This window comes from Salvelinus fontinalis, chromosome 16 (genome assembly GCF_029448725.1).
Source record: "Salvelinus fontinalis isolate EN_2023a chromosome 16, ASM2944872v1, whole genome shotgun sequence".
In the NCBI taxonomy this organism is placed as follows: Eukaryota; Metazoa; Chordata; class Actinopteri; order Salmoniformes; family Salmonidae; genus Salvelinus; species Salvelinus fontinalis.
Genome location: NC_074680.1, coordinates 26,249,276 through 26,276,733, shown reverse-complemented (window position 1 = coordinate 26,276,733; position 27,458 = coordinate 26,249,276). Strand labels below are relative to the sequence as shown.

Sequence of the window (27,458 nt, the reverse complement as noted above, 5' to 3'; positions counted from 1 at the left end):
TGACCCTGAGCCTGCCTGCCGTCCGGTACCGTTGCCCCACCTCTGGTTGCTGACCCCTGCCTGCCTTGACCTGTCTATTGCCTGCCCCTGTTGGAATATTAAACCATTGTTAATTTGACGTTGTCTGCATCTGGGTCTTACCTTCATGCCTGATACACAGATAATATAGAGCTGGCTGTTTTTTCTTTGTATCGCCAGGACAGAGTAGCTACAGTTGAAGTCGGAAGTTTACATACACCTCAGCCAAATACATTTCAACTCAGTTTTTCACAATTCCTGACATTTAATCCTAGTAAAAATCCCCTGTCTTAGGTCAGTTAGGATCACCACTTTATTTTAAGAATGTGAAATGTCAGAATAATAGTAAAGATAATAATTTATTTCAGCTTTTATTTATTTCATCACATTCCCAGTGGGTCAGAAGTTTACATACACTCAATTAGTATTTGGTAACATTGCCTTTAAATTGTTGAACTTGGGTCAAATGTTTCGGGTAGCCTTCCACAAGCTTCCCACAATAAGTTGGGTGAATTTTGGCCCATTCCTCCTGACAGAGCTGGTGTAACTGAGTCAGGTTTGTAGGGCCCCCTTGCTCGCACACACTTTTTCAGTTCTGCCCACAAATCTTCTATAGGATTGAGGTCAGGGATTTGTAATGGCCACTCCAATACCTTGACTTTGTTGTCCTTAAGCCATTTTACCACAACTTTGGAAGTAAGCTTGGGGTCATTGTCCATTTGGAAGACCCATTTACAACCAAGCTTTAACTTCCTGACTGATGTCTTGAGATGTTGCTTCAATATATCCACATAATTTTCCTACCTGATGATCTATTTTCTGAAGTGCACCAGTCCCTCCTGCACCCCCACAACATGATGCTGCCACCCCCTTGCTTCACGGTTGGGATGGTGTTCTTCGGCTTGCAACCCTCCCCCTTTTTCCTCCAAACTGTCATTATGGCCAAACAGTTCTATTTTTGTTTCATCAGACCAGAGGACATTTCTCCAAAAAGTACGATCTTTGTCCCCATGTGCAGTTGCAAACCGTAGTCTGGCTTTTTTCTGTGTCACGCCCTGACCTTAGAGATCCTTTTTATGTCTCTATTTTGTTTTGGTCAGGGTGTGAGTTGGGGTGGGCATTCTATGTTTTGTGTTTCTATGATTTTCTATTTCTATGTTTTGGCCGGGTATGGTTCTCAATCAGGGACAGCTGTCTATCGTTGTCTCTGATTGGGAACCATACTTAAGTAGCCTTTTTTCCCACCTGTCTTTGTGGGAAGTTGACTTTGTTTAGGGCACATAGCCTTTGAGCTTCACGGTTTGTTTGTAGTGTTTATTGTTTTACATTTACATTTAAGTCATTTAGCAGACGCTCTTATCCAGTGCGACTTACAAGTACATACATTCATACTTTTTTGTACTGGCCCTCTGTGGGAATCGAACCCACAACCCTGGCGTTGCAAGCGCCATGCTCTACCAACTGAGCTACACGGGACGTCTTGTTTAATAAAGGAACCTGTACGCTCAGAATGCTGCACCTTGGTCCTCTTCTTTAAACAGCCGTGACATTATGGCAATTTTGGAGCAGTGGCTTCTTCCTTGCTGAGCGGTGTCACGAATCCCGCTTCCTGAGTCTGTTTTTGCCTGTGTTCTGTCCTGGAGTGTTTTTTCCAGTGTCCTGGAACACACCCTGTCTGGTTGCCGGGCGACGTAGCTAGTTGGAGCATCTCTGAGTATCCTGGTCCTGATCATCACCCCTCCACTTCATAAGCGCTGACCTGACATCCATTCCCTGCCGGATAGTTAGCCATGAACAGTATGTTGTGCCAGCGTATCAGCCTCCAGTTTGATAGAGTTTGTTTTGTTGTTTTGTACGTCTTGCTTGCCTTGAACTCACCTCCGTTTTTTCTGTCTACAGTCATTCACCCGGAACACTCATCCCATCCCTACATGGTCGTCGGTGACTTCAGTTACTTCCTTGGATCTGCCTATTCAATCCCATCAACTCACCTCCGCTGCCCGCTCCGCCATTTGGATTTTTCTATCACTACATTTAAACTTGTAAATAAATACTCACCGTCTTACTCTCCTTGTCCTGGTCTGCTTCTGGGTTCTACTTTAGAAAACCGTGACAAGCGGTGTTTCAGGTTATGTCGATATAGGACTTGTTTTACTGTGGATATAGATCCTTTTGTATCTGTTTCCTCCAGCATCTTCACAAGGTCCTTTGCTGTTGTTCTGGGATTGATTTGCACTTTTCGCGCCAACGTATGTTCATTTCTAGAAGACAGAACGTGTCTCCTTCCTGAGCGGTATGGCGGCGGTGTAGTCCCATGCTGTTTATACTTGCGTACTATTCTTTGTATAGATGAACGTGGTACCTTCAGGCGTTTGGAAATTGCTCCCAAGGATGAACTAGATGTGGAGGTCTCCAATTGTTTTTCTGAGGTCTTGGCTGATTTATTTAGATTTTCTCATGATGTCAAGCAAAGAGGCACTGAGTTTGAAGGTAGGCCTTGCAATACATCCCCAGGTACACCTCCAATTTATTCAAAATATGTCAATTAGCATATCGGAAGTTTCTAAAGCCATGACATCATTTTTTTGAATTTTCCAAGCTGTGTAAAGGCACAGTCCACTTAGTGTATGTAAACTTCTGACCCACTGGAATTGTGATACAGTGAATTATAAATGAAATAATCTGTCTGTAAACAATTATCGGAAAAATTACTTGTCATGCACAAAGTAGATGTCCTAACCGACTTGCAAAAACTATAGTTTGTTAACAAGAAATTTGTGGAGTGGTTGAAAAACTAGTTTTAATGACTCCAACCTAAGTCTATGTAAACTTCCGACTTCAACTGCATATACCAGGCGGTGTCAGAGGAAGGCCCAAAAAATTGTCAAAGACTCCAGTCACCCAAGTTATACACTGTTCTCTCTGCTACCGCACGGCAAGTGGTACCGGAGCGCCAAGTCTAGGTCCAAAAGGCTCCTTAATAGCTTCTACCCCCAAGCTATAAGACTGCTGAACAATTAATAAAATGGCCACCCGGACTATTTACATTGATCCCCCCCCCTTTATTTTTACACTGCTATGCTACTCGCTGTTTATCGTCTATGCATAGTCACTTTACCTCTACCTACAAATTACCTCGACTAACCTGTACCCCCGCACATTCACTCGGTACCGGTACCCCCTGTATATAGCCTCATTATTGTTCTACTGTGTTACTTTTTATTTCAACTTTATTTTATTTCGTAAATATTTTCCTGAATCTATTTCTTGAACTGCACTGTTGGTTTTAAGGGCCGGTAAGTAAGCATTTCATGGTAAGGTCTACACCTGTTGTATTTGCATGTGACATAAACTATTTTATTTTATTTGGGTGGTTGCAGAAGGGTTATTTAACAATTGTGGGCAGGTGCTGAAGCGGTACAGATTCTGCGATAGAAATTTTAAGGTAATTTCCGATTGAGCCGACATTCAGCATTTACATAAAGTTTGCAGCTTTGTCGCTAAAGCAATGACATTGCCTTTAAATTTAAATCCCGCTGTAGAGCTAAACTTCTGCAATGCAGATTGAATAAAGCCCTTAAGGCTTGTTCACACTGCAGGCCTTAATGCTCAGATCAGTTTTGTTTTTCAAATCCATTTTGGAGTACTGACTGTTATAACAGTTAGTTAAGTTAAGTTACAAGTGACCAAATCGGATTTGTGTGTTCAGACAGTCAATTGCTGACAATTACTGACAATCAGATGCTAGTTGTCATAGTCATGATGGGTGAGTGCACAGTGGTGTAGGCTGATTGGTGGTGGTGCTCCTGCTTCCTATCAAGGCTAAGGTGACAACAATGTCTGCCATGGACGTTTCCCAGTTGCTTTGAATGTTCAAATACATAGTGTAAGAACCCTTTTAAAGCCTCAAAGGTTAAGATGATCCAACTTTCACAATTAATTTTTATCTAGCAACAGCAGTCAACTAGCTAGCAAGGTAGCTGTTGAATTTTCTAGCACATTCACTAATTCACCAATCAGCAAAGCTAGTTAACTACCATGTCATGTTCATGTCAAACTGTCAACAGAGTAGCTAGCAGGCAACAAAATATGCTAAATAACAGTCTAAAAACCACTTGAGGGTAAATAAATAAGACTTTACCATTCTGACACAAGTCGCATAGCCAGGAATCAGATTTGTATCTGACTTCAAATCAAGGTGGTTTGAAATGTGGCTTGAAATATCAGATTCCATGTGCTTTTTGGCTTTTCAGACTGCAGAACCGATTTTAATCGTATATGCAAAAACATTGGATTTGAGTAACTTCAAACTGCCAATGTGAACAAGGCTGAAGTGTATCATTGTGGGTTGAATGGGATGAGGCTGCCAACTCTCTTTGGGTTGTTTAAGATCTTATGGGAGAAAGGAAATGTGTTGTTTCCAGGCAGTCCAGGGAAACTGATGATGCAGCATGGAAGAGAGGGGAAGATGAATGGGATTTGTTATATAACTTCTATAGTTTTCCAAGAACTCAAATGTAGCTTTAACTGTGTGTGCACTTCCCATATCCCCCATGTTGTGTGACATAAATATATTGTTATGTCAATGTTTAATTACGAGCCTACTAATTACTCAATCACGTTTATCAATGTGTTATATTATATGACAAGTTGACCTAAGCTAGCATACTGAATCTAACATTTCCTTGATTTGCATTTTGAATACTATCCTGCAGTAACCACATTGTGCGCTACATGTGCGTTTATGCAACCGCAGAAAAGAGGACCGCAAGGTTAGTTTGTGTATTATCTCGTACTGTAGCTTGGCGGCTTGGTTTGGAGGGGCTGAGCGTAGGCATCAATAAGACCACTAAGGGGGAGTTTTCTACTTGTAAAACGCATGAAAAGCCTCCAAAAATTCCCGGTGACTTCAGATCCAAGGAGGTGGTCATATCCATCGGAGCACCATTCATACTCTAGAACTTTCACTTCGAGTAGGACTGCGGCTTCAGACAAAATCCCATTGCTGCCTGCGCGCGCTCTTAACATGAACTCACAAATGGATTAAAACGTATCTGACATAAACCTGTTATTGTAAGTAACCTATAGGTAAGCTTTACATTTTCAATTTTAGGAGAATATGCGAAAGCTGTGAATTGGTTTAAGATATTGAATCCATCCTGCGTAATGCTTACCTGGACATTATGAAGAGACATCAAAGCATTTTGCATGCTTGGGAAAAGTTACAGTATTGCTGAAACTTTCTGTTCGCCTCCATTCAACCACTCGATATTGCTTGTGGCTATCGACACAACTGAATCTTGAGTGACCAGCCTACACGCAGCAGCAATTACATTTTTGACACAAATATGGACCGTTTATGGATTGCAGTTTTAGTGGTTCTAACCATTGCACTAGTACGAATGTGTGACTGCCAGAAGGACTCAACAGGTGGTAGACAGGAGATGTGGGAGCAGCTCCGGGAGCTAGCGAGGAGCCAAGGTCACTCCGCAGTGGGAGCTAAGGACGCTGTCCCCGCCATATCATCCAGAGAAAGCTCGCTCAGTTTCTCTCATAATGTCTCGCACTCCGGTCGCCGGGCTCCGGCGAGCTCATCATCTCTACGAGATAACAGACACGCGACGGCAATTAAACCAGTTCCAGCTCCCAGTACGGAAGCTTCCCTCCGGGCGGATGATGCCACCGTCCCACGAGATGCTGCGCGTAGGGCCGCGACACAGCTCGGCACCCATCACTCATCACAGCAAAGACCCCGAATCAGTTCCAGACAGAGCAACAAACCCAGCTCAACGCATACCAGGCGCCTTGCAGGGTAAGACACAGCGCTTGTTTTCATTTGAAAAAATATGTAATACTCGCAGGAGCACATTTGAGTTTGTCTACAAATTAAACATGTGTTTTTATTTTTTACATAAATCCTGCTGTTTCTCCTCCCGGGGTTGTAAGTGAGGTTACATTATTTATCATCATCTTTTGTGTTGTGTCATGAATGAACACTAACCTACTACTGTGAAACATTTGCTTAGTTGATACACTTGCTATTTGTCTGCTACACAATAATGATTGTATTATAGGGGGAATGACTTTCATCAGGAGCCTATGCAGTCGTGTGCCCTCTATCTGCTGCAGATGTTTTGTTGCTCTTATTTTCCCCTATATCTCACATAGGCTGGAAAACATTGGCTATATTGCTATAATGTCTAATGAATGAATGAAAGAATTCCATCCCATGGCTCCAGTGTGTCTGAAGTGAAAGTCGGACCTCTCCTCTATTCAGTCTGACACTGAATTCCTCAGTGACATTTCTCTGAATGGAATGATAATTTGTCATGTGGGGTCATGGTAGGACTTGAACTATATTGGTAGAGGTTAAACCCGTTATTCATATCAGAACATTGAACACAACATGTTTCTCTGGACTAGGAAGTTGTTCATTAACGACAAGTGTTAAACCACATTTTTGTCACCAGTTTATGCAGAGCAGTTTATTGAAAGAGCACTACCAGAGCTATCATTTCATCTTAATGTAACAGTTTAACTTTAGACCGTCCCCTCGCCCCGACACGGGCGCGAAACAGGGACCCTCTGCACACATCAACAACAGTCACCCACGAAGCGTCGTTACCCATCGCTCCACAAAGGCCACGGCCCTTGCAGAGCAAGGGGAACCACTACTTCAAGGTCTCAAAGCGAGTGACGTAACCGATTGAAACGCTATTAGCGCGCACCACAGCTAACTAGCTAGCCATTTCACATCCATTACATTAAGAAAACGTTGAAAGCAGTACAGTTACCATGTCCTCAGACTACTCCTAGGTATGTGTGTGTGTGTTCTAGTTTTGTGAATACACATGATGCCCATGGCCATGAAGTGGTTCTACAAAAGCCCTGGCCCACATTTGCAAATTCACTTAGTGATTAGAAACACCTGTTTTCCTGGAGGCTTTTTCTCAGTGCTGCAAATACCTGGAGTTCTTTCTCTTTAGTTTGACTCAAAACAGAACCATCAGTTGTTTCCATTAAAAGCTGATTATTTGTAGTAAATGAACCCTCATGCAGCCAACCCTGTTTGTTCCATAGGACAACGCATGGTACACATGCATGGCACACAACCCTATCAGGTTATTTATATGGCCAGTTTCTGAGGGACACTTTATGAACAATATGAGGATCCCTTCTAATTGGAGGAACACATGTTGGGGGATGAAAGGTGCACTCACAAACCTTACTCTGTTGAATAAGGTGAGGAATGCCTAGCAGACTCTGTGTAAGGTCTGACAGTTAAGGTTAGGAGGAGGTAAGTAGGGGAAGATCTGGGATGATAGTCTGAATGCCCTGATTTCAACCACCGTTCTCCTTTTAAGATCTTGCCATGGAAGGCTTTGTCACTTGGTTCCAGAAAAGCAAACCTAATATAATGGTTCCCATAGCCTTTCACAGGGAGATTTAGAGATACTAGTGTATCAGGGTGTTCAGCACCAATGTCTTTATTACTGTAACTGAGTTGCAGTAGAAAGCAGTTCATGTAGTGCTCCCACATCCACACAACACAATGGGCTAGATCCCATCAAACTTGTACGGTAACCAGAAACACCTTACTTCTTGTGCATTAAGAATGCTAATTTGGATTCATGTACTCAACAAGCCTATGTTACAAAACAATGTGAATAAAAATATAATCCAACCCAGGAACCTAGTTACTAGTTTGATTGAATAAGGGCATGTGCACCAATCTAATTAACATAAAAACAAATCCCCATGAAAATCAGTCTGTTTATGATTGATATCTGTTTTTTGTATGGGCTGCGTCTCAATCCACGGCATCCGCCTATGTCGCCTTCCGCATCTTTAAAAAAAAATCATTTTTTTTTTAACTAGGCAAGTCAGTTATTAAGAACAAATTCTTATTTACAACGATGGCCTACTGTGTAACAGTGGGTTCAGCCTTGTTCAGGGGCAGAATGACAGATCTTTACCATGTCAGCTCGGAGATTTGATCCAGCAACGTTTTGGTTACTGGCCCAACGCTCTAAAGGTCCAATGCACCCGTTTTTATCTCAATATCAAATCATTTATGTGTAACAATTAAGTACCTTACTGTGATTGTTTCAATTAAAATGGTCAAAAATAAGTAAAATAGTTTATTAGCAAAAAGCAATTTCTCAAACATGTCACGATCGTCGAAATAACATTCGGACCAAGGCGCAGCGTGATATGGTTTCCACATCTTTTTATTCGTGAAATGCACAAAACAAGAAAAAAAAGCAAACGATACGTGAAGCAATGGAGTGTCACAGGCAACTACACAAAAACAAAAACCAGTGGGGAAATGGCTGCCTAAATATGATCCCCAATCAGAGACAACGCTAAACAGCTGCCTCTGATTGGGAACCATACCAGGCCAACATAGAAATAAAACAACCTAGATTACCCACCCTAATCACACCCCGACCTAACCAAAATAGAGAATAAAAAAACTCTCTATGGTCAGGGCGTGGCAGTACCCCCTCCCCCAAAGGTGCTGACTCCGGCCGCAAAACCTGACTCTATAGGGGATGGTCCAGGTGGGCATCTAGCTTCGGTGGCGGCTCTGGTGCAGGACGAAGAACCCGCTCATCTCGCGAATCCAGCATCGGTGGTGGCTCTGGTGCGGGACTTTGCCCCCGCCCAGATCACGGGTCCGGCCAAGGAGCCGGGTAGAACGCCGTGCCCGGAATGGGCCTCGGCGCAGAGGAGGACCCCGGCCATGGAGCTGGGTTGAACGCCACACCCGGACTGGGCACCGGCGCTGAGGAAGGCTCCGGCCATGGAGCTGAGTTGGCCGCCGTGCCTGGACTGAGCACCAGCACAGAGGAATGCTCCGGCCTTTGAGCGGGACCGGACGCCGTGCCTGGACTGGGCACCGGCACAGAGGAAGGCTCCGGCCTTGGAGCGGGACTGGACGCCGTGCCTGGACTGGGCACTGGCGCAGAGGAAGGCTCCGTCCATGGAGCAGGACTGGACACCATGCCTGGACTGAACACCGGCGCAGAGAAAGACTCCTGCCGTGGAGCTGGACTGGACGCCTTGCCTGGAAGCTCCGGACCGTTTACCCTCGCTGGAGGTTCCGGAACGTTGACCGTCGCTGGAGATTCCGGACCGTGGACCGTCGTTGGAGGTTCCGGACTGTGGACCGTCGCCGGAAGCTCCGGACTGTGAACCGTCGCCAGAAGCTCTGGACTGGGGACCGTCGCCGGAAGCTCTGGACTGGGGACCGTCGCCGGAAGCTCTGGACTGGGGACCGTCGCCGGAAGCTCTGGACTGGGGACCGTCGCCGGAAGCTCTGGACTGTGAACCGTCGCCGGAAGCTCTGGACTGTGAACCGTCGCCGGAAGCTCTGGACTGGGGACCGTCGCCGGAAGCTCTGGACTGGGGACCGTCGCCGGAAGCCTGGTGCGTGGAGCCGGCACAGGTGGCACCGGACTGGTGACACGCACTTCAGGGCGAGTGCGAGGAGCAGGCACAGGACGTACCGGACTGGGCAGGTGCACTGGAGGCCTAGTGCGTGGAGCCGGCACAGGTGGCACCGGACTGGTGACACGCACTTCGGGGCGAGTGCGAGGAGCAGGCACAGGAGGTACCGGACTGGGAAAGCGCACTGGAGGCCTGGTGCGTGGAGCCGGCACAGGTGGCACCGGACTGGTGACACGCACTTCAGGGCGAGTGCGAGGAGCAGGCACAGGACGTACCGGACTGGTGAGGCGTACTGGAGACCTGGTGCGTGGAGCCGGCACAGATTTGACCAGATTGATAGCCCGCTCCTCAGGACGAGTACGGAGAGCTGACTCATACATAGAAATAAAACAACCTAGATTACCCACCCTAGTCACACCCCGACCTAACCAGAATAGAGAATAAAAAGGCTCTCTATGGTCAGGGCGTGTCAAAACAAGAATTTTGATGGGACTGTCTGGGAGTGGTCTGAGTGAGGGACCTAATTGGAGGAGCCTAATGGGAGGGATATGTAACCTGAAAACGAGTTATTATTGGCAGATAGGTTTGAAACTCTACTTTGTCATTGGTCTATTAACTTATACTGCCTAGTGATGTTGCCAGGCAGGCCAAAACTCCAACCCACCAAAATATGCTGCAATTCCAGGTGTTTCTTTTCAAATAGCTCAAACTTAATTTTCACAATTTCACAGTATTATTTAAACCTTATAGAGTGAAAATACCTGCCCCTTTAAGGGATCGTAACAGTAAAGGTGCCATAAATTGTCAGAGGCATACCTTGTGTATTTCACGATTTTTCACCTCTTTCTCTTTCATTAGCTTGAAATGAATTATCTGCTTGTCGTTAGAGAGCGTGTGCTTGCATGACACATTTCCTCTCGGAATTCCCACTGTCTCCTTACTCACTCCCTGGTTTGTGGTTAGCCCTCTGGGATAGGGAGTTCCATACGGTGTACCTGTCATGTCCTCTCGAGCTCAGTCTGTCAGGAAGACCCATGACTGCTCCAACTTGCTCGGAAAATTGCTCAACCTGGCTGCATAAAATGGGTCATTATGAGTGCAAATATGACATCATTGATATTTATAGAGCTTTTATGAATGGTTTTGTTATGTAGAACTTGAAAACTTTTACCATGCTACTGTACTCTTCATGATGCTATCAGGAAGGATCCCTATAGGCATCAACATCCCCAAAGACCTGCTGGTCTATTTTGTATGGTTCATATTCATAATTTATGGGAGATATTATTGTTTTCTAAGTCACTGTTGTGTAGTTAAAATATGGTGAATCAGCTGTTTGCAAGTGTAAAGGTAATTGATTAACTACCTAGCAACTACTTTGCTCTAGTCTGATTGGTCAGATGTTTGTTAGTTGTCAGAAGAGATCAGGAAGTAGTTGAGTTGATGCATGGTTGTGAATATGGTCAGTTTGCCTTAGCGTTTCACAGCTAAGGCAAAGCGACGCAACAACCAATGGTTGCGTGGCACGTCATCGACTGTGTCATCGACTGACAAATTGCTATAGCATATGATGTGGTTAACTGATTCTTAAAATACCTATCCAGGAATTGTAAGATCTGTCAGGCATCAGCAACGTCTAACAATAGGAACACGCCCTAAATCTGCAAAAGAGTCATTGGTCTCCATCCAGTGTTTTTCTACATAGAGAGTAATCCATCCATCTAAAGAACTCTCAAACCACAAAAAAAAGAAAAACGGTAGTAATCGTTAGTCTTAACCGTTTTGCAGCGGAAACAAGAGTTTCTGTTAGACAAATTCTGGTAGGTCCCTCCCCATTTCATTCCGTTTACTTCCGTTTGGATCTGGTTCCAAGTGAATAACCCCAGTTGTCTGACCAGGTGGTGTTGACAGAAGGCAGACCAGTACTACTGTCATCCTGTGTTTACCCTTTAACAGTTTACTAGTCATCTCCTGACCCAGAACAGATATCGTACTGTATCTGCATAAGCCATACATACATTCACTCAACTCATTGCCATTAATATCTTGTGGATAGAAGATGGGAAGTCAATTTATGCCAGAACTCTTGTTTGTGGTTTGAATTTGCCCTGGAGTTGCTCTTGTGGTGTGGTGCCTTTTCATGCATCTCGCTGTAAAAATTGTCCAGTGCTGTTTTTGCGGAGTAAAATATGTAAAGAATCTAGTTATTACAGTTTGAAACTTGTCATCTTTCATTTTCCTGGAGATTTATGTGAGCAAAGGGTGCTTTTCATGTGTTTCTCCTGTTCCCTCCCAGGCTCAGATAACCACTAGCCTATTTGTTTTCCCTCTGGACTCCATGCAGCACAGAGAGAGGGGTGTGTGGCTCTACACTCACAGATAGAGTTTCATGCTTTGCCTGCAAATGTTATTGAATAAAATGCAATTATTTCTGAATCTCTAAGGTGCTCCTTCAATAGGCCAACCACATTAAGGGATATGAGACTATAATGGGGTCAGAATTAAATCTCAGATAGAAATGTTAAGGTTTGAGACCATGAACACTCAAAACATTATTCCCCTTATGAATTGTGGGGTACTGTACTTTCTATATGCCAGTCCATTTAAGTATTACGTACAAATCAAATCAAATGTATTTATAAAGCCCCTTTTACATCAGCAGATGTCACAAAGTGCTTATACAGAAACCCAACCTAAAACCTCAGAGAGCAAGCAATGCAGATGTAGAAGCACTGTGGCTAGGAAAAACTCCCTAGAAAGGCAGGAACCTAGGAAGAAACCTAGAGAGGAACCAGACTCTGAGGGGTGTCCAGTCCTCTTCTGGCTGTGCCGGGTGAAGATTATAAGAGTACATGACCATTAAGGCCATATCGTTCTTCAAGATATTGAAACGTTCATAAATGACCAACAGGGTCAGATAATATTCACAGTGGTTGTTGAGGGTGCAAAAGGTCAGCGCCTCAGGAGTACATTTCAGTTGGCTTAGAGAGAGAGAGCGAGAGAGAGGGTAGCACGTCCATCTGGTAAACAGGTCAGGGTTCCATAGCCGCAGGCAGAACAGTTGAAACTGGAGCAGCAGCACAACAAGGTGGGCTAGAGACGGCCAGGAGTCATCAGGCCAGGTAGTCCTAAGGCATGGTCCTAGGGTTCAGGTCCTCCGAGAGAGATGGGAGAATTGGAGCGAGCATCCTTAAGTTCACATAGGCCACCAAATAAAACAGAAAAATTTCACCAGATAGGACAGACTGACCCTAGCCCCCTGGCACATAGACTATTGCAGCATAGATACTGGAGGCTGAGTATTACATATCCCCATACAGTATTACATATCCCATTTCTCTCCCTCTCTTTCTCTGCAGGCCTAATGTATGTGGAGGTCACCAGTGCTGCTCTGGATGGGCTGTGGCTTCTGGGACCAACCGCTGCATAAAACGTAAGTATTCGTCTTTGACCATATGCCTTAGGTAAACAATGATCAATGATAATCTCTATACTTTGGCATGACTGTCTCTTAACCGTCCTTCTCAATAGTTTAAGCATATTGTGTTACCCAATAGCAGGGGTCGGCCACTTTGGGCCCCCAAAGTCTGTTCCCAAATATTCCCACAAATAAAAAAATAGACATGATCGTGTCTCAATGAAATCATGATATGAAATGATTGCTTTCGAAATTTAAATAATCTCTTTTTGGGCTTAGGTGTGGGTCAATTTGACCATTCGCTCCGACAAAAACCGTTCCGCGACTGCATCTTGTTGCCTACCCCTGCCCTATAGGAAGTGTTCCGGTGTGTCATTATTACCTCCATGGTCATGTTATTAATGTAGATTTGCATGCTCTTTCATGTAAAATTCTAACATGGAAATTACGCGTGCTTAGCACTTGGCTCGCTCTGTTAGACACAAGCCCTTAATAATGGGTGTAACTGCACTTTTTTTATTTGACCACAGCAATATTGGAAATCTTAACTGCCATATAATTAAAAACTCAATGGCGGATACGTGAGTGAATAATTGGGCACTTTTTAAAACGCAATTTTTGCAGAATTTTAACAGCTTACAAGTGTTACCATGCTTTTCATTGTAACATTCTTGACATTTGGCAAGTTTTTTTTGCCTTTTTACTGTTCTGTGGGTTGTAAAGTGTTCTGAATGTTTTCTAGTGGGGGGCAGGAGCCTTAAACAATCTCTCCTTTTAAGAGAGAATTGTGACCTACTAACCACCCAGCTAGCACATTTTGTTCCTTCAAAGTTTTGGGAACATACGTTTTTGGTTTCCCATTGGTTCTGGGAACGAAGCCATACGTTTCCTGACAGGTTAAACTAAAAGCTTTTTAAACGTGCTGAGAACAGAAGTGAAAATTATGCCTGTCTGGGAATGTTTATTTATTGGTTGAAGGGAGGTTCTGATAATGTTTTACTTTGGTTCCTTGAAAGTTTTCCTGGGAGGTTTTATTAATGCACTGAGAACGGAAATTATACGTTATTTTGAGTTAAAAAAAATAAACTTTCACTGAACGTTTCAATAAGACTTTTAATAACACTACTAGCTTATTTTTTTACATTAAAAAACAAACTCCAAGCACAGATAGGACACATGGTAATTAAGTTCCCTAGGAATTAATCACGTGAACACATTTAGTCGCGGTTTTGTCTCACCAGAGGTGATGGTCGGATTTGCGTTTATCGCCGAAGAAATGAGCGTTACACTGGGACCTGTTGGGTCAGAGGGTGAGGGCTTGGGCCATTCCCCCCAGAAATGTCCGTGAACTTGCAGGTGCCTTGGTGAAAGATTGGGGTAACATCTCACAGCAAAAACGGGCAAATCTGGTGCAGTCCATGAGGAGGAGATGCACTGCAGTACTTAATGCCGCTGGTGGCCACACCAGATACTGTTATTTTGACCCCCCCCCCCCCCTTGTTCAGGGACACATAATTCCATTTCTGTTAGTCACATGTCTGTGGAACTTGTTCAGTTTATGTCTCAGTTGTTGAATCTTATGTTCATACAAATATTTACACATGCTAAGTTTGCTGAAAATAAATGAAGTTGACAGTGAGAGGACGCTTCTTTTTTTGCTGAGTTTATAAACTTAACTTTTTTATATCTCTCAGATATAGGACAGACACTTCAGAACAAACTTCCTTTAGATTTTTTGAGGGGACTACCTGTTGTTCCATGTAGTGAATCTGTTATTCAATGCGTTTGTATGGGCTAATAGCAGTAAGGCCAAATTAAAATTGTCATAAATCTTATGTATATATTTTTTTATACTTCAAGTGGTATTAAAATTCAAAATCAAATAGCTAAATGATCCTTGGTATGACCTTCTTTAAAAAAAGTCAGTCATAGGTTAGTAGAACCCCCCTCCCCAGGCTTAGACAGGGCGTAGACTGTAAAGGGTTAAGATCAAGTGTGGCCAATTAGTGGGCGTGGCCAACACACCTTGGGCGCGTTCAGCAGGATTGAACGTTTTGGAACATTCAGATAGAAATAATGTTATGTAGATCAAAAATACCTCTCTGATATGTAGAATAAGGAATCACATCGGCTCTATTCATTGCATTTCTATCTGCAACGTTCAGGAATGTTTGGCAACTGAACATGACCCTGAACACACTTACAAGATAGAGGATAGAGTTTTGTTGATGCTGAGAATAAAATATATGTTTTTAATAACATTCTTAGAACATTCTCTGAACGTTACTAAAGTTTTCTTGTGCTTTTTATGGAAAGTTTTCTAATGTTCTGAGATCATAATGTATGTTTTTAAGTAAATTCTTAAAATGTTCTCTGAATGTTACTAAACTTTTCTTGTGGTTTTTATGGAAAGTTTTTATAACGTTCTCAGAACAATTTGAGAACGTTACTTTAAATAAAACTATGATGAAACCTGTAGGAAACGTTATACTGAAGTACTGAAATTCACACAGAAGAACTTTACTTCTTAACGTTCTTGGAACAATTTGAGAACATGACTTTAAGTGTTAGCTCGGCAGCTCCTGGTTACAAATATTATCAAAACTTTTCTACAGCCTATCAAAACATTTTGAGAATATTTCTCCTTTTATTTTGTCTGTCATCATGTTGCAGACTGAAATAACAGGTTATAGGAGATGCTGTTCTAGAAAGAGTTATCTTTACACTTTACAAGCACAGAATGTGAAACCCACACTCACAACCTGCATTTCTGGGCTAAAACAGTTCCCACAGCAACTAGACAGCAGAACACAAACACACACTCACAAAGTGTGGCACGATACAAAAGCTGTAGTTGTTTGCCCATCAGTACATAAAGTCACCTCCTCATTAGCTCATTAGCCAGCCTCCTAATTACTACCGCTGGTTCTGCCTCCTTTTTTTCAAGTCCCAGCTAAAGGCACACTTACAGAGGTGTAAATTACTTAGGATGAAGCAGGAGTTACCCAAATCAGATGGGTAAATATTTTTCACCTGCCAGAAAGTAACATGTCCCTTTTAAACCAGTCATGTTAAACACAGTAGACCATCTAAGAAGGCAAGGTCTCCATCCCACCACCATCTGGTCTCTGTTAGGAGTTTGGCCCTCACCCAGGTATGGCTGGAGGGTAGGGAACCATCAGCTGTGTAGTGAACTCAACATCACGACCCCAGGCCGGGCCCTGGCCTGGTGCCAAAACAAGCCCCCCAGCCAGCCTGCCCTGGGAGCTCCCTTATGGAGACCTCCACCGTGGTGGTGGAAACCCCCCACTAACTCAGACTATCACATTCTCTGAGTGTGTTACTGCAGACCCTAACTGGGTATAACTAGTGGGGGGCGGCCGCATGAAAAAACATGTTCACAGTGGGGGAAAGAAAAGGAACAAACCTGTCAACTGGGCAATATGTAAAAACATATCCTCACTGAGCCACGTCTAGGAAATTATATGTGACGGAATTGAAGTAATGTCTAATATTAAAACTGTCGGTCGTAAGTTTCAACCAGGAGAGCGGATTTGGTGTCTTGAGTTATGGTTTCTCAACAACACGTCCTTGTTGAATCAGGTTGATGTCACAGCAAATATATGGCAGGAATTGGTTTGACAGTTGTCCAGTGAGAATGCCTACAAGGATTTGTAAATGCTATGTTTATAGAAATGTCTGGGTCTTTGTGTGTCTGGTCTGGAATCAAGATATGGTTTTAAGAGGTTTTTAGAGTTCTTGCCCAGCTAGCACATTTGGTTCCTTGGAAGTTGTGGGAAAGTACATTTTTGGTTTCCCATTGGTTCTGGGAACGAAGCCATAAGTTCAACTTTTTCAAATGTTCTCAGAATGAAAATGAAAATTTTGCCTGTACTGGGAACATTCATTTTTAGTTTGCAGGGAGGTTTTGAGAACGTTTTACTCTGGTTTCTTGAATGTTGTCCTGGGAGTATTTATTAACGCTCTGAGAATGGATATTATAGGCTATTTGGAGGTTTTATAATAACCCACTTAAAACTTTCACTAAATGTTACAATAAGACTTTTAATAACACTTCAATCTCATTTTGGGTAAACTTTTTTGAACTCCAAGCACAGATAGGACACATGTAAATTAATTTCCTTAGGCATTAATCATGCAAACACATTTCTTTTTTATTGTGACATGGCATCAGTGAGATTTAAACATAATCTTCTTTTCTCTACCCATGGAATTGGATGGAGCTAGCATGCCATGTTGTTTACGCATACAAAGCTGTTCATTTAAGTCTATTCAAACAGACCCCATTTCAAAGGAAACAAGCACTCATTAAGATCACGTGTGGCCAATTAGGCCAACATACCTGAAAACACTTAACGTTCTCTATCCTTTATCTTGTTTTGTTGATGCTGAGAATGCAATGTACAGTGCACTCGGAAAGTATTCAGACCCCTTGACTTTTTCCACATTTTGTTACATTACAGTCTTATTCTAAAATGGATTAAATAGTTTTTTTCCCCTCATCAATCTGCACACAATACTCCATAATGACAAAGCAAAAATAGGTTTAGACATTTTTGCTAAGTAAATAATAAATGAAATATCACATTTACATAGGTATCCAGACCCTTTAATCAGTCCTTTGGTAGCGATTACAGCCTCAAATCTTCTTGGGTATGACGCTACAAGCGTGGCACACCTATATTTGGGGAGTTTCCACCATTCTTCTCTGCAAATCCTCTCAAGCTCTGTCAGGTTGGATGGGGAGCGTCACTGCACAGCTTTTTCAGGTCTCTCCAGAGATGTTAGATTGGGTTCAAGCCTGGGCTCTGGCTAGGCCACTCTAGGACATTCAGAGGCTTGTCCCGAAGCCACTCCTGCGAAGCCACTCCTGTGTTGTATTGGCTGTGTGCTTAGGGTTGTTATCCAGTTGGAAGGTGAACCAGCACTCTGGTGCAGGTTTTCATCAAGGATCACTCTGTACTTTGTTCCGTTCATCTTTCCCTCGATCCTGACTAGTCTCCCAGTCCCTGCCGCTGAAAACATCTGCACAGCATGATGCTGCCACCACCATGCTTCACAGTAGGGATGGCGTCTTCCAGACGTGACGCTTGGCATTCAGGGCAAAGGGTTCAATCTTGGTTTCATCAGACCAGAGAATCTTGTGCGGGCTGTCATGTGCCTTTTACTGAGGAGTAACTTCCATCTGGCCACTCTACCATAAAAGCCTGATTGGTGGAGTGCTGCAGAGATGGTTGTCCTTCTGGAAGGTTCTCCCATCTCCACAGAGGAACTCTGGAGCTCTGTCAGAGTGACCATCGGGTTCTTGGTCATCTCCCTGACCAAGGCCCTTCTCTTCCGATTGCTCAGTTTGGCTGGGTGTCCAGCTCTAGGAAGAGTCTTGGTGGTTCCAAACTTCTTCCATTTAAGAATGATGGAGGCTACTGAGTTCTTGTGGACCTTCAATGCTGCAGAAATTGTTTCGTACCCTTCCCCAGATCTGTGCCTTGACACAATCCTGTCTCGGAGCTCTACGGACAATTCCTTCAACCTCATGGCTTGGTTTTTTCTCAGGCATGCACTGTCAACTGTGGGACCTTATATAGACAGGTGTGTGCCTTTCCAAATCATGTCCAATCAATTGAATTTACCACAGGTGGACCCCAATCAAGTTGTAGAAACATCTCAAGGATGATCAATGGAAACAGGATGCACCTGAGCTCAATTTCGAGTCTCATAGCAAAGGGTCTAAATACTTATGTAAATAAGGTATTTCTGTTTTTAATTTTAATACATTTGCCAACATTTCAAAAAACCTGTTTTCACTTTGTCGTCATGAGGTATTGTGTGTAGATTGATAATGGAGAAAAAAAAGTAATCCAAGGCTGTAACGTAACAAAATGTGGAAAAAGTCAAGAGGCTTGACTACTTTCCAAATGCACTGTACTGTATATGTTTTTAAATAACAATCTTAGGTTCTCTGAACATTACTAAAGTTTTATTGTGGTTTTTATGGAAACTTTTCTTCACGTTCTCAGAACGAAATGTATGTTTTTAAATAACAGTCTTAGAACGTTTTCTGAACATTACCCAAGTTTTCTTGTGATTTTTTTATAGAACGTTTTCTTAACGTTCCCAGAACAATTTGAGAACATGACGTTAAATATAACCATGAAGAAACCAGTAGGAAACATTATACTGAAGTGCTGAAATTCCCACAGAAGAACGTTGTTTCTTAACATTCTCTGAAATATTTGAAAACATTCCCAATGTCAAACCTGTTGGAGAACATTCCTAGAACATTACCAAAGTTGAAATGAAATGTAACCGTGTTTGAACTTTTAGGAAATGTTGTATTAATTAAAAACTAAGAAAATTTAGTTTTTTTTACTAAGTTCCTTAAATGAGGATGTTTATTAAATGTGCTGAGAATGTTCCAAAGCCAAGTAACTATCCTGCACCATTCACAGAAAGTTGTGGGAAGGTTGTATACAAAATAACCATAGGACAACTATGGTCTCACCAAGCTCTAAGAAACATATGGTTCTCAGAACGTTATGCGCTAGCTGGGTGTCCTGTTGTGGGTTTGGCCTAATGTTTGCTCTTGGCTCAGATTCTGCCTTGTTGTTGTAGAAGATGGATGGTAAACACAGTTGTTTTTTCTGTTTTGTGTTGTTTAGTAAGTAACATCCGTCTAAAAGAGTTTGCTGTTATGTAATACAATACTGAGCAATAATTTGTAATTATTTTTGCTTGAAAGTCACCTTAGTAAATGTTCTTTGAAGTATCATCATTAAAAATAATACATTGTTGAGAAAATATCTTATGTTATTGTTATGTATATAAATTCTGATCAGGCTTTTAAGTCCGTGTTTGTCAGTGTTGTCTGATCCAACCACTGGTTTTATTGATGGTTGTCATAAGACACATAGTTCTGTGGTTATTTCTGCTTAGGTTGGCCAAAGCCATAAAGTGAAGCCAGGTGTAACTGTGGCCAATGGCTATAGAAGATTCCCAGTTTACCTTCATATTTATTTACAAGCAGCATTTAGCATAACTATGCCCCACGGATCCAAAAGGGTGCATCTGGTTTGGGGGTCATCTCTTTAGTAAATTTGCCAGATTCACATCTGTTGACCAAAAAAGCCTCAGTCCCAGAGATCAAGAGGAACGAAAGGCCAGATGTACCCCAGCCGGGCTGATAAGACAAACACAGACAGACAGACAGACAGACAGACAGACAGACAGACAGACAGACAGACAGGCAGGCAGGCAGGCAGGCAGGCAGGCAGGCAGGCAGGCAGGCAAGTCTGCATGTGGACATGTCTGCACAACCTGCTGCTGTCAAGACACACACACACTTCTAAATGCACTTTTCATCTTCCAATGTGTTTTACTGTAAAGCCCCCCACACTCCTCCACAAATTTATTCCATGATAAAAAAGACCTGCGGATTCCTCCTTTTGCCAGAACCAGGTTTAGAAATTATAATTAAATTAACTTATATATGTACGGTGTCTTCAAAAGTATTCAGACCCCTTTACTTATTCCACATGTTGTTGTGTTACAGCCTGAATTCAAAAATATTTTTCACACCTTTCTACACATACTATCCCATAATGACAAAGTGAAAACATGTTATGAAAATTAAATACAGAAATCTAATTTACATACAGTACCAGTCAAATGTTTGGACAAACCTACTCATGTCAGGTTGTAGAATAATAGTGAAGACATCAAAACTATGAAATAACACATATGGAATCATGCAGTAACCAAAAAAGTGTTAAACAAATCAAAATATATTTTATATTTGAGATTCTTCAAATTAGCCACCCTTTGCCTTGATGACAGCTTTGTACACTTTTGGCATTCTCTCAACCAGCTTCATGAATTAGTAACCTGGAATACATTTCAAATAACATGTGTACCTTGTTAATTTGTGTAATTCTTTCCTTCTTAATGCGTTTGAGCCAATCAGTTGTGTTGTGACAACGTAGGGGTGGTATACAGAAGATAGCCCTATTTGGTAAAAGACAAAGTCCATATTATGGCAAGAACAGCTCAAATAAGCAAAGAGAAACGACAGTCCATCATTTGAAGAACAAGTGCAGTCGCAAAAACCATAAAGTGCTATGATGAAACTGGCTCTTATGAGGACCGCCACAGGAAAAGACGGCCCAGAGTTACCTCTGCTGCAGAGGATAAGTTCATTAGAGTTAACTGCATCTCAGATTGCAGCCCAAATAAATGTTTCAAAGAGTTCAAGTAACAGACATATCTCAACATCAACTGTTCAGAGGAGACTGTATGAATCAGGCCTTCATGATTGAATTAGTGCAAAGAAACCACTACTAAAGGACACCAATAAGAAGAAGAGACTTGCTTGGGGCAAGAAACACGAGCAATGGACATTAGACCAGTGGAAATCTGTCCTTTGGTCTGATGAGTCCATATTTGAGATTTTGGGTTCCAACCACCGTGTCTTTGTGAGACGCGAAGTAGGTGAACGGATCATCTCCGCATGTGTGGTTCTCACCGTGAAGCATGGAGGAGGAGGTGTGATGGTGTGGGGATGCTTTTGCTGGTAACACTGTCACTTAACCAGCATGGCTACCACAGCATTCTGCAGCGATACGCCATCCCATCTGGTTTGCGTTAGTGGGACTCTCATTTGTTTTTCAACAGGACAATGACCCCAAACACACCTCCAGGCTGTGTAAGGGCTATTTGACCAAGGAGAGTGAGGGAGTGCTGCATCAGATGACCTGGCCTCCACAATCACCTGACCTCAACCCAATTGAGATGGCTTGGGATGAGTTGGACCGCAGAGTGAAGGAAAAGCAGCCAACAAGTGCTCAGCATATGTGGGAACTTCTTCAAGACTGTTGGAAAAGCATTCCTCATTAGGCTGGTTGAGAGAATGCCAAGAGTGTGCAAAGCTGTCATCAAGGCCAAGGGTGGCTATTTTGAAGAATCTCAAATATAAAATATATTTAGATTTGTTTTCACTTTTTTGGTTACTTTGTGATTCCATATGTGTTATTTAATATTGTTGATGTCTTCACTATTATTCTACATTGTAGAAAATTGTAAAAATAAAGAAAAAACCTTTAGTAGGTTTGTCCAAACTTTTGACTGATTCTGTGAGTATTCACACCCATTTGCTATGACACTCCAAATTGAGCTCAGGTGCTTCCAATTTACTTCGATCATCCTTGAGATGTCACTACAACTTGATTGGTGCAGTGGTCTAAGGCACTGCATCTCAGTGCAAGAGACACCACTACAGTCCCTGGTTCGGATCCAGGCTGTATCACATCCGGCCGTGATTGGAAATCCCATAGGGTGGCGCACAATTGGCCCAGCTTCGCCCGGGTTTGGCCGGAGTAGGCAGTCATTATAAATAAGAATTTGTTCTCAACTGACTTGCCTAGTTAAATAAAGGTTACGTTTAATAAATTAAATTGGAGTCAAGCTGTAGCCAATTCAATTGTTTGGACATGATTTAGAATGAAACAACTGTCTATAAGGTCCCACAGTTGACAGTGCAAGTTAGAGCAGAAACTATACCATGAAGTCCAAGGAACTGGCTGTAGATTGTGATGAAGCATATATCTGGGGAAGTGTATAAAACAATTTCTAGACTGTTGAAAGTTTCCAAAGCACAGTGTTCTCCATCATTGGGAAATTGAAAAAATATGTCTGGAGGAAACCAGGCACAGCTCTAACATTATTCCTACCATGAAGAATGGTGGTGGCAGCATCATGCTATGGGGATGCTTTTCAGCGGCAGGGACTGGGTGACTGGTAAGAATAGAGGGGACAATGAATGGAGCCAAATACAGGCAAATGCTTGATGAGAACCTCCCGCAAACGACCTTAGACTGGGGCAAAGACTTTACGTTCCAACAGTACAATGACCCCAAGCATACAGCTAAAGCAATTCTGGAATGGCTTCAGAACAAGAATGTGAAAGTCCTTGAGTGGCCCAGTTAAAGCCCAGACTTGAATCCCATTGAAAATCTATGGAAAGACTTGAAGATTGTTGTTTCCCGCCGCTTTCCATCTAAATTAAGAATTGGAGAAAATCCCCAAATCCAGATGTGCAAAGCTGATACAGATATACCAAAGATGACTCAAAGCTGTAATCACTGCAAAAAGTGCTTCTATAAAGTATTTACTCAGGGGTGTGAACACTTATGTAATTTGGATTTCTGTATTTCATTTTCAATAAATTTACAAAAGATTCTTAACATGTTTTCACTTTGTCATTCTGGGGTATTGTGTGTAGATGGGTGAGAACAAAAATATATATTTAATCAATTTTGAATTCAGACTAACACAACAAAATGTGGAATAAGTCAAGGGGTCTGAATACTTTCTGAATATTGGCCAATATTCATTCACAATCACAATACCCTGTTTTAAACCAAAGAATGAATGAACACTTCACCAGCAAACCAGTCATTCATGAAATGAGCCAGGAATGATAAGTAGTGGGAATGCAGTCCACCTTGATGACCAATTATTGCCAAAAAAAGGGAAACTGAACATTGAATTACTGGAATTCCTCTGATTTGTATCGTAAATAGCCACAGAAACATGTTTCCAAAATAGCAAAACCTCCAGCAGGCCAAACTGAATCAAATGAGGAAGTAAAAGGTCACCTTTTTAGGTGGAAGCACTTTTACTTTACTTATTGACTGTTGCTACTGTACCAGAATTGGACTCCAGTATTTTATAGATGAAAATAGTCTCTCTCTTGTTCTACTGGTGCTTCACTTAGATATCTCACTCTAATCTATGGACTGTGATATTCAAAGTAAGATTCACAGCAGGCATCTCGCAGTGAACATTATCTGGGCTACAGTATCACACAAAGTTGATCTGAGTCAACTGACCATTCAGATCTCCTGTTAGTAGTGTTTATTTTTGGTTGGTTAGAAGGTTTAATCCTCACATATCAAAGTTGCCATTTAAATCCTGACCAACAGGTGTTTACACACTGAGTTTGGCACGTCATGATCATAAGACGGACTTCCACCGGCCATAGAGAGAGGGCTAGCCCTTTGCATTCATACCTCCCGGGTCACTATGCATCAGTGTCATTAGGGTTGCGATGGCTTCTCCTCCTGACATGGTCTCTTTGTTAATTGGATTAATGACATGGTCTGCTGAACACAAACTGAATTTAGGACTGAATGCAGAATGCCTCTCACAGGAGGGAGACTCCCCACAGTGCATACTGTGTCTCGCTGACCATCTCACCCCAACACAGTGAATTTACTCAGTGCCATGGCACAAAGACTTATGCCTTATGTCTTCTGCAGTTGAATTCATACTTGCTGCACATATTGTAGTGAAGACCAAATGGTACATGGAATGTATTTGAACATGCAATAAGTATAATCATCCATGAAATAATGTCTCTTGGTTTAAATCCTTAGCTGTCTTTGAGAGGGCAGATGAAAGGTGCATCATTCTTGAAGAGAAATAAAGTTGTTTTCAACCTTTTAAACAGCCAGTGATTGACAGAGTGAAATGCGGTAGAAAGGAGTTTCTTTTTGATTTCCTTCCAGCTTTCTTTGGCCTGCTGTGCTGCTCAGGGCCCCATCCAAACCTAAAATAACTCTTCATGCAGAAAGTCTGCCTCTCTCTCTTTCATTCCCTCCTTCCTCGCTATTTCTCTCCTTTTCCAAACAAAAATGTCCTGCATGTAGAATGTTTCTTTAATTCCATCATATCCTCACGGCTGTTAGGGATAGAGTAAAGTCTTCCATCATATCCTCACGGCTGTTAGGGATAGAGTAAAGTCTTCCAGTGCGGACAGATTTGGAGACACCGTTAGGAATGATGTATGTTTTGTTTCAAGCTGTGCTGCCCAAAATCAGAATTACGTACTTTGTAGTTACCTCATCCTACATAACATAACCTACAGAGGTGTCATGCCCATAGGGGGCACAGGGGCACATGCCCCCTCAGATTCTGTTTAAAAAATAATAATGAACATGACTAGCCACTTAGCATTTTTATGAAGTTGTCTTTAGCTAGCCCAGATAGGTTCCCAATCACCAAACCTCATATCTAGCTACCAAGCTAAGAAGCCATTGCAGGTTATCAATCAAGTTGGAGTAGCTAGCTTGTCTAACCATGCCTGCTGGTAAGGTTGGGAGACTTTAGAAAAGCAAGCAATAACTAAATATACTGAATAAGACTCACATTCCTTTCAATATTTTATCCAGATTTTGGCAGAGACGCAGAGAAGCATATTTTGTTTCTTTAAATAGAGAAACACCAGTCAGGAGGGTACAGACAGCTCAAGATGTATGCTTATATATGAAGAAAAATAGACATAGAATTAAGCATAATGATTATGGCTCTTGATTTCCACCCCCCAGCCATCCTCGCATACTTTTTGCCCCCTCAGATTTTTCAGGGTATACAGTATGACACCTCTGATAACATGGGCCTATGTACCATCCTACTGAAGCTCTCATTTGGGGCCCTGTCAACTCAAGGGGAGTAAGTTCAGGTTGACTATACCTTGTTGTAAAACAGAGTCCACCTGTAATATGCTTTCCTCTCACATAAACACGTTTCCACCAGCTGGTAAAGTAAAGCATCAAGGAAATACATGTGTGAGCATTTTGGAAAATTATTTTGGCTTGTGGTACTGGTGCTTTTTTGAATATTTATTTTATTTTGTTCCAGATGCATTGGGCATGCATTGCTACAGTCCAAACACTGTTCATGATTTAGTGTGAAGACTGTCTTTGCATTCAACCACTGTATATTCAAGCCTATCATTGAATCTGACAGTGTTCCATTGCCTCCATGGCTGTGGGCCAGTTGCTCATCCTTATTCATACCAAATCTGCTTGTCAGCCAAGTCACCTGTCATTTTCATTGGGAGAAAATATTTTTATGTTCCATTCAATTGTTTGAAGAGCATACACTGCTAAATGCATTAGCTGTATGGAAGAGTTAAATATCAGGCTTGAAGGACATTATGAGCCAATATACAGTACTATTGAAAATGTCTTTGCCATGTATTGTCACCTAGCATCACACACGCATAGAGTTTAGCCTGAAATCTCTTTGAAAGAAAAGTGAATTAGGCATAAACAGTTCATGTATAAAGGGCATGCTGATAAGGATCAAATCTGCCTAGAAACGTGGCTTGTTTCTTTACAGGACCACTGGAAGGTATTTAAACCACTGGCCTCTCTGGTGACGTTGTTCAGTCAGGGGTGAAGTAATTGCTACACAGACAGGCCGTCCCTGCTTTACAGGCGCACTGCGGATTAGCAGGGGGTTATACAGTTCACCGTTCAGGGGCATAACTCTCCCTGGCAGTCTGGATGGTTTTATGGGCTATTAGACAGATCCTGTAATCAATACACACACCATGTTCACAGAGCCCTATCATTACCCACACACTGGGATGGACACTCCCCAAACCAGGAGGCCTCCCTTCTCCTCACCAGCTGTTGTCTGTCTGGAGGTGGCAATCAGGTTCTGTTTGGGACTCCTCTGGCCACATGTTTTTCTAATTGCTACCATGGACCACAACATAGCTAGAATGAGTTACTGCATTGGCTGTGGATGAGGAGGTGAAAGGTTTGTTTTTCTGTTTACGCGTTGGTTTTGGTTGGCGAGCCCCTGTTGATATAGGGCCACTTGAGAGGGAAGTAGAACGCTGCTACTCTGCTCTAGCCATGGGTTGTCTGACGGGTCTAATACGTTGTTCAATGACATTTGACTGTTTCGGTTTCTTTAAGCGTGATGTAACTGGTCTCGTGATGCAAGGAGAGAGTGGATCTGTCAGATCTCTTAACAGAGAGACTGTAGAGAACTTTGCAAGACTTTGCTTGATTGACGTGGTTACATACACTACAACACCAAACAGTAAACACTCTCCATCTCTCTGTACCCGATAGCCTTATGGCCATATGGAAACTGTTGTGATGTTATCCCCTGGAGAATGGAGTCTAAATAACACATACAGTAGTGGGCACATACCCCCAGATATCCCCCCAGAAGATTGCTCATTAAAGGCTGAAGGAGGGAGCCTGTAGGTGGAGAGGTACAGTATAGCATGGCTAAAAGTAATGTACACAATGTCATGGGTCAGCCTCAGGTTACCTAAATCCCCACGCCAACTTGAGTGGAGAGGGAGTGAAAGCCCAGACTACTGTATTAGGTTGAAAAACCGCACTGTGCCAGAAAAAGTGAAAAGAAATCAAAGGGGCACCTCCATTTTGTGAAATGTTACCCCATAAGGCTTTACCAGAAAGTACCACAGAACTACCACAAAGGACCAGTCATCAGTCAGTCCTGAGCTGAGCTCCCTCACTTCTACTGCTGGTAATGAATAGGCTTCTAGATGGTAGATGGTGACAGGGAGGGTGACAGGGATTATATACACTGCTCAAAAAAATAAAGGGAACACTTAAACAACACCATGTAACTCCAAGTCAATCACACTTCTGTGAAATCAAACTGTCCACTTAGGAAGCAACACTGATTGACAATAAATTTCACATGCTGTTGTGCAAATGGAATA

The 27,458-nt window shown here is 42.5% G+C and overlaps 1 protein-coding gene across 3 annotated transcripts in view; it reads left to right on the top strand.

Annotated features, from left to right (window-relative positions):
• The first annotated feature begins 4,815 nt into the window (after window positions 1-4,815).
• Window positions 4,816-27,458, top strand: part of LOC129812876 (latent-transforming growth factor beta-binding protein 2-like) — a 167,554-nt gene continuing 144,911 nt past the window's right edge. For all 3 annotated transcript variants that reach the window (XM_055864824.1, XM_055864826.1, XM_055864823.1), the window contains exons 1-2: window positions 4,816-5,830; window positions 12,831-12,904. In XM_055864824.1, the coding sequence (XP_055720799.1) occupies window positions 5,367-5,830; window positions 12,831-12,904 (538 nt within the window). In that variant the 5' untranslated portion in view covers window positions 4,816-5,366. The remainder of the gene's footprint in view (window positions 5,831-12,830; window positions 12,905-27,458) is intronic.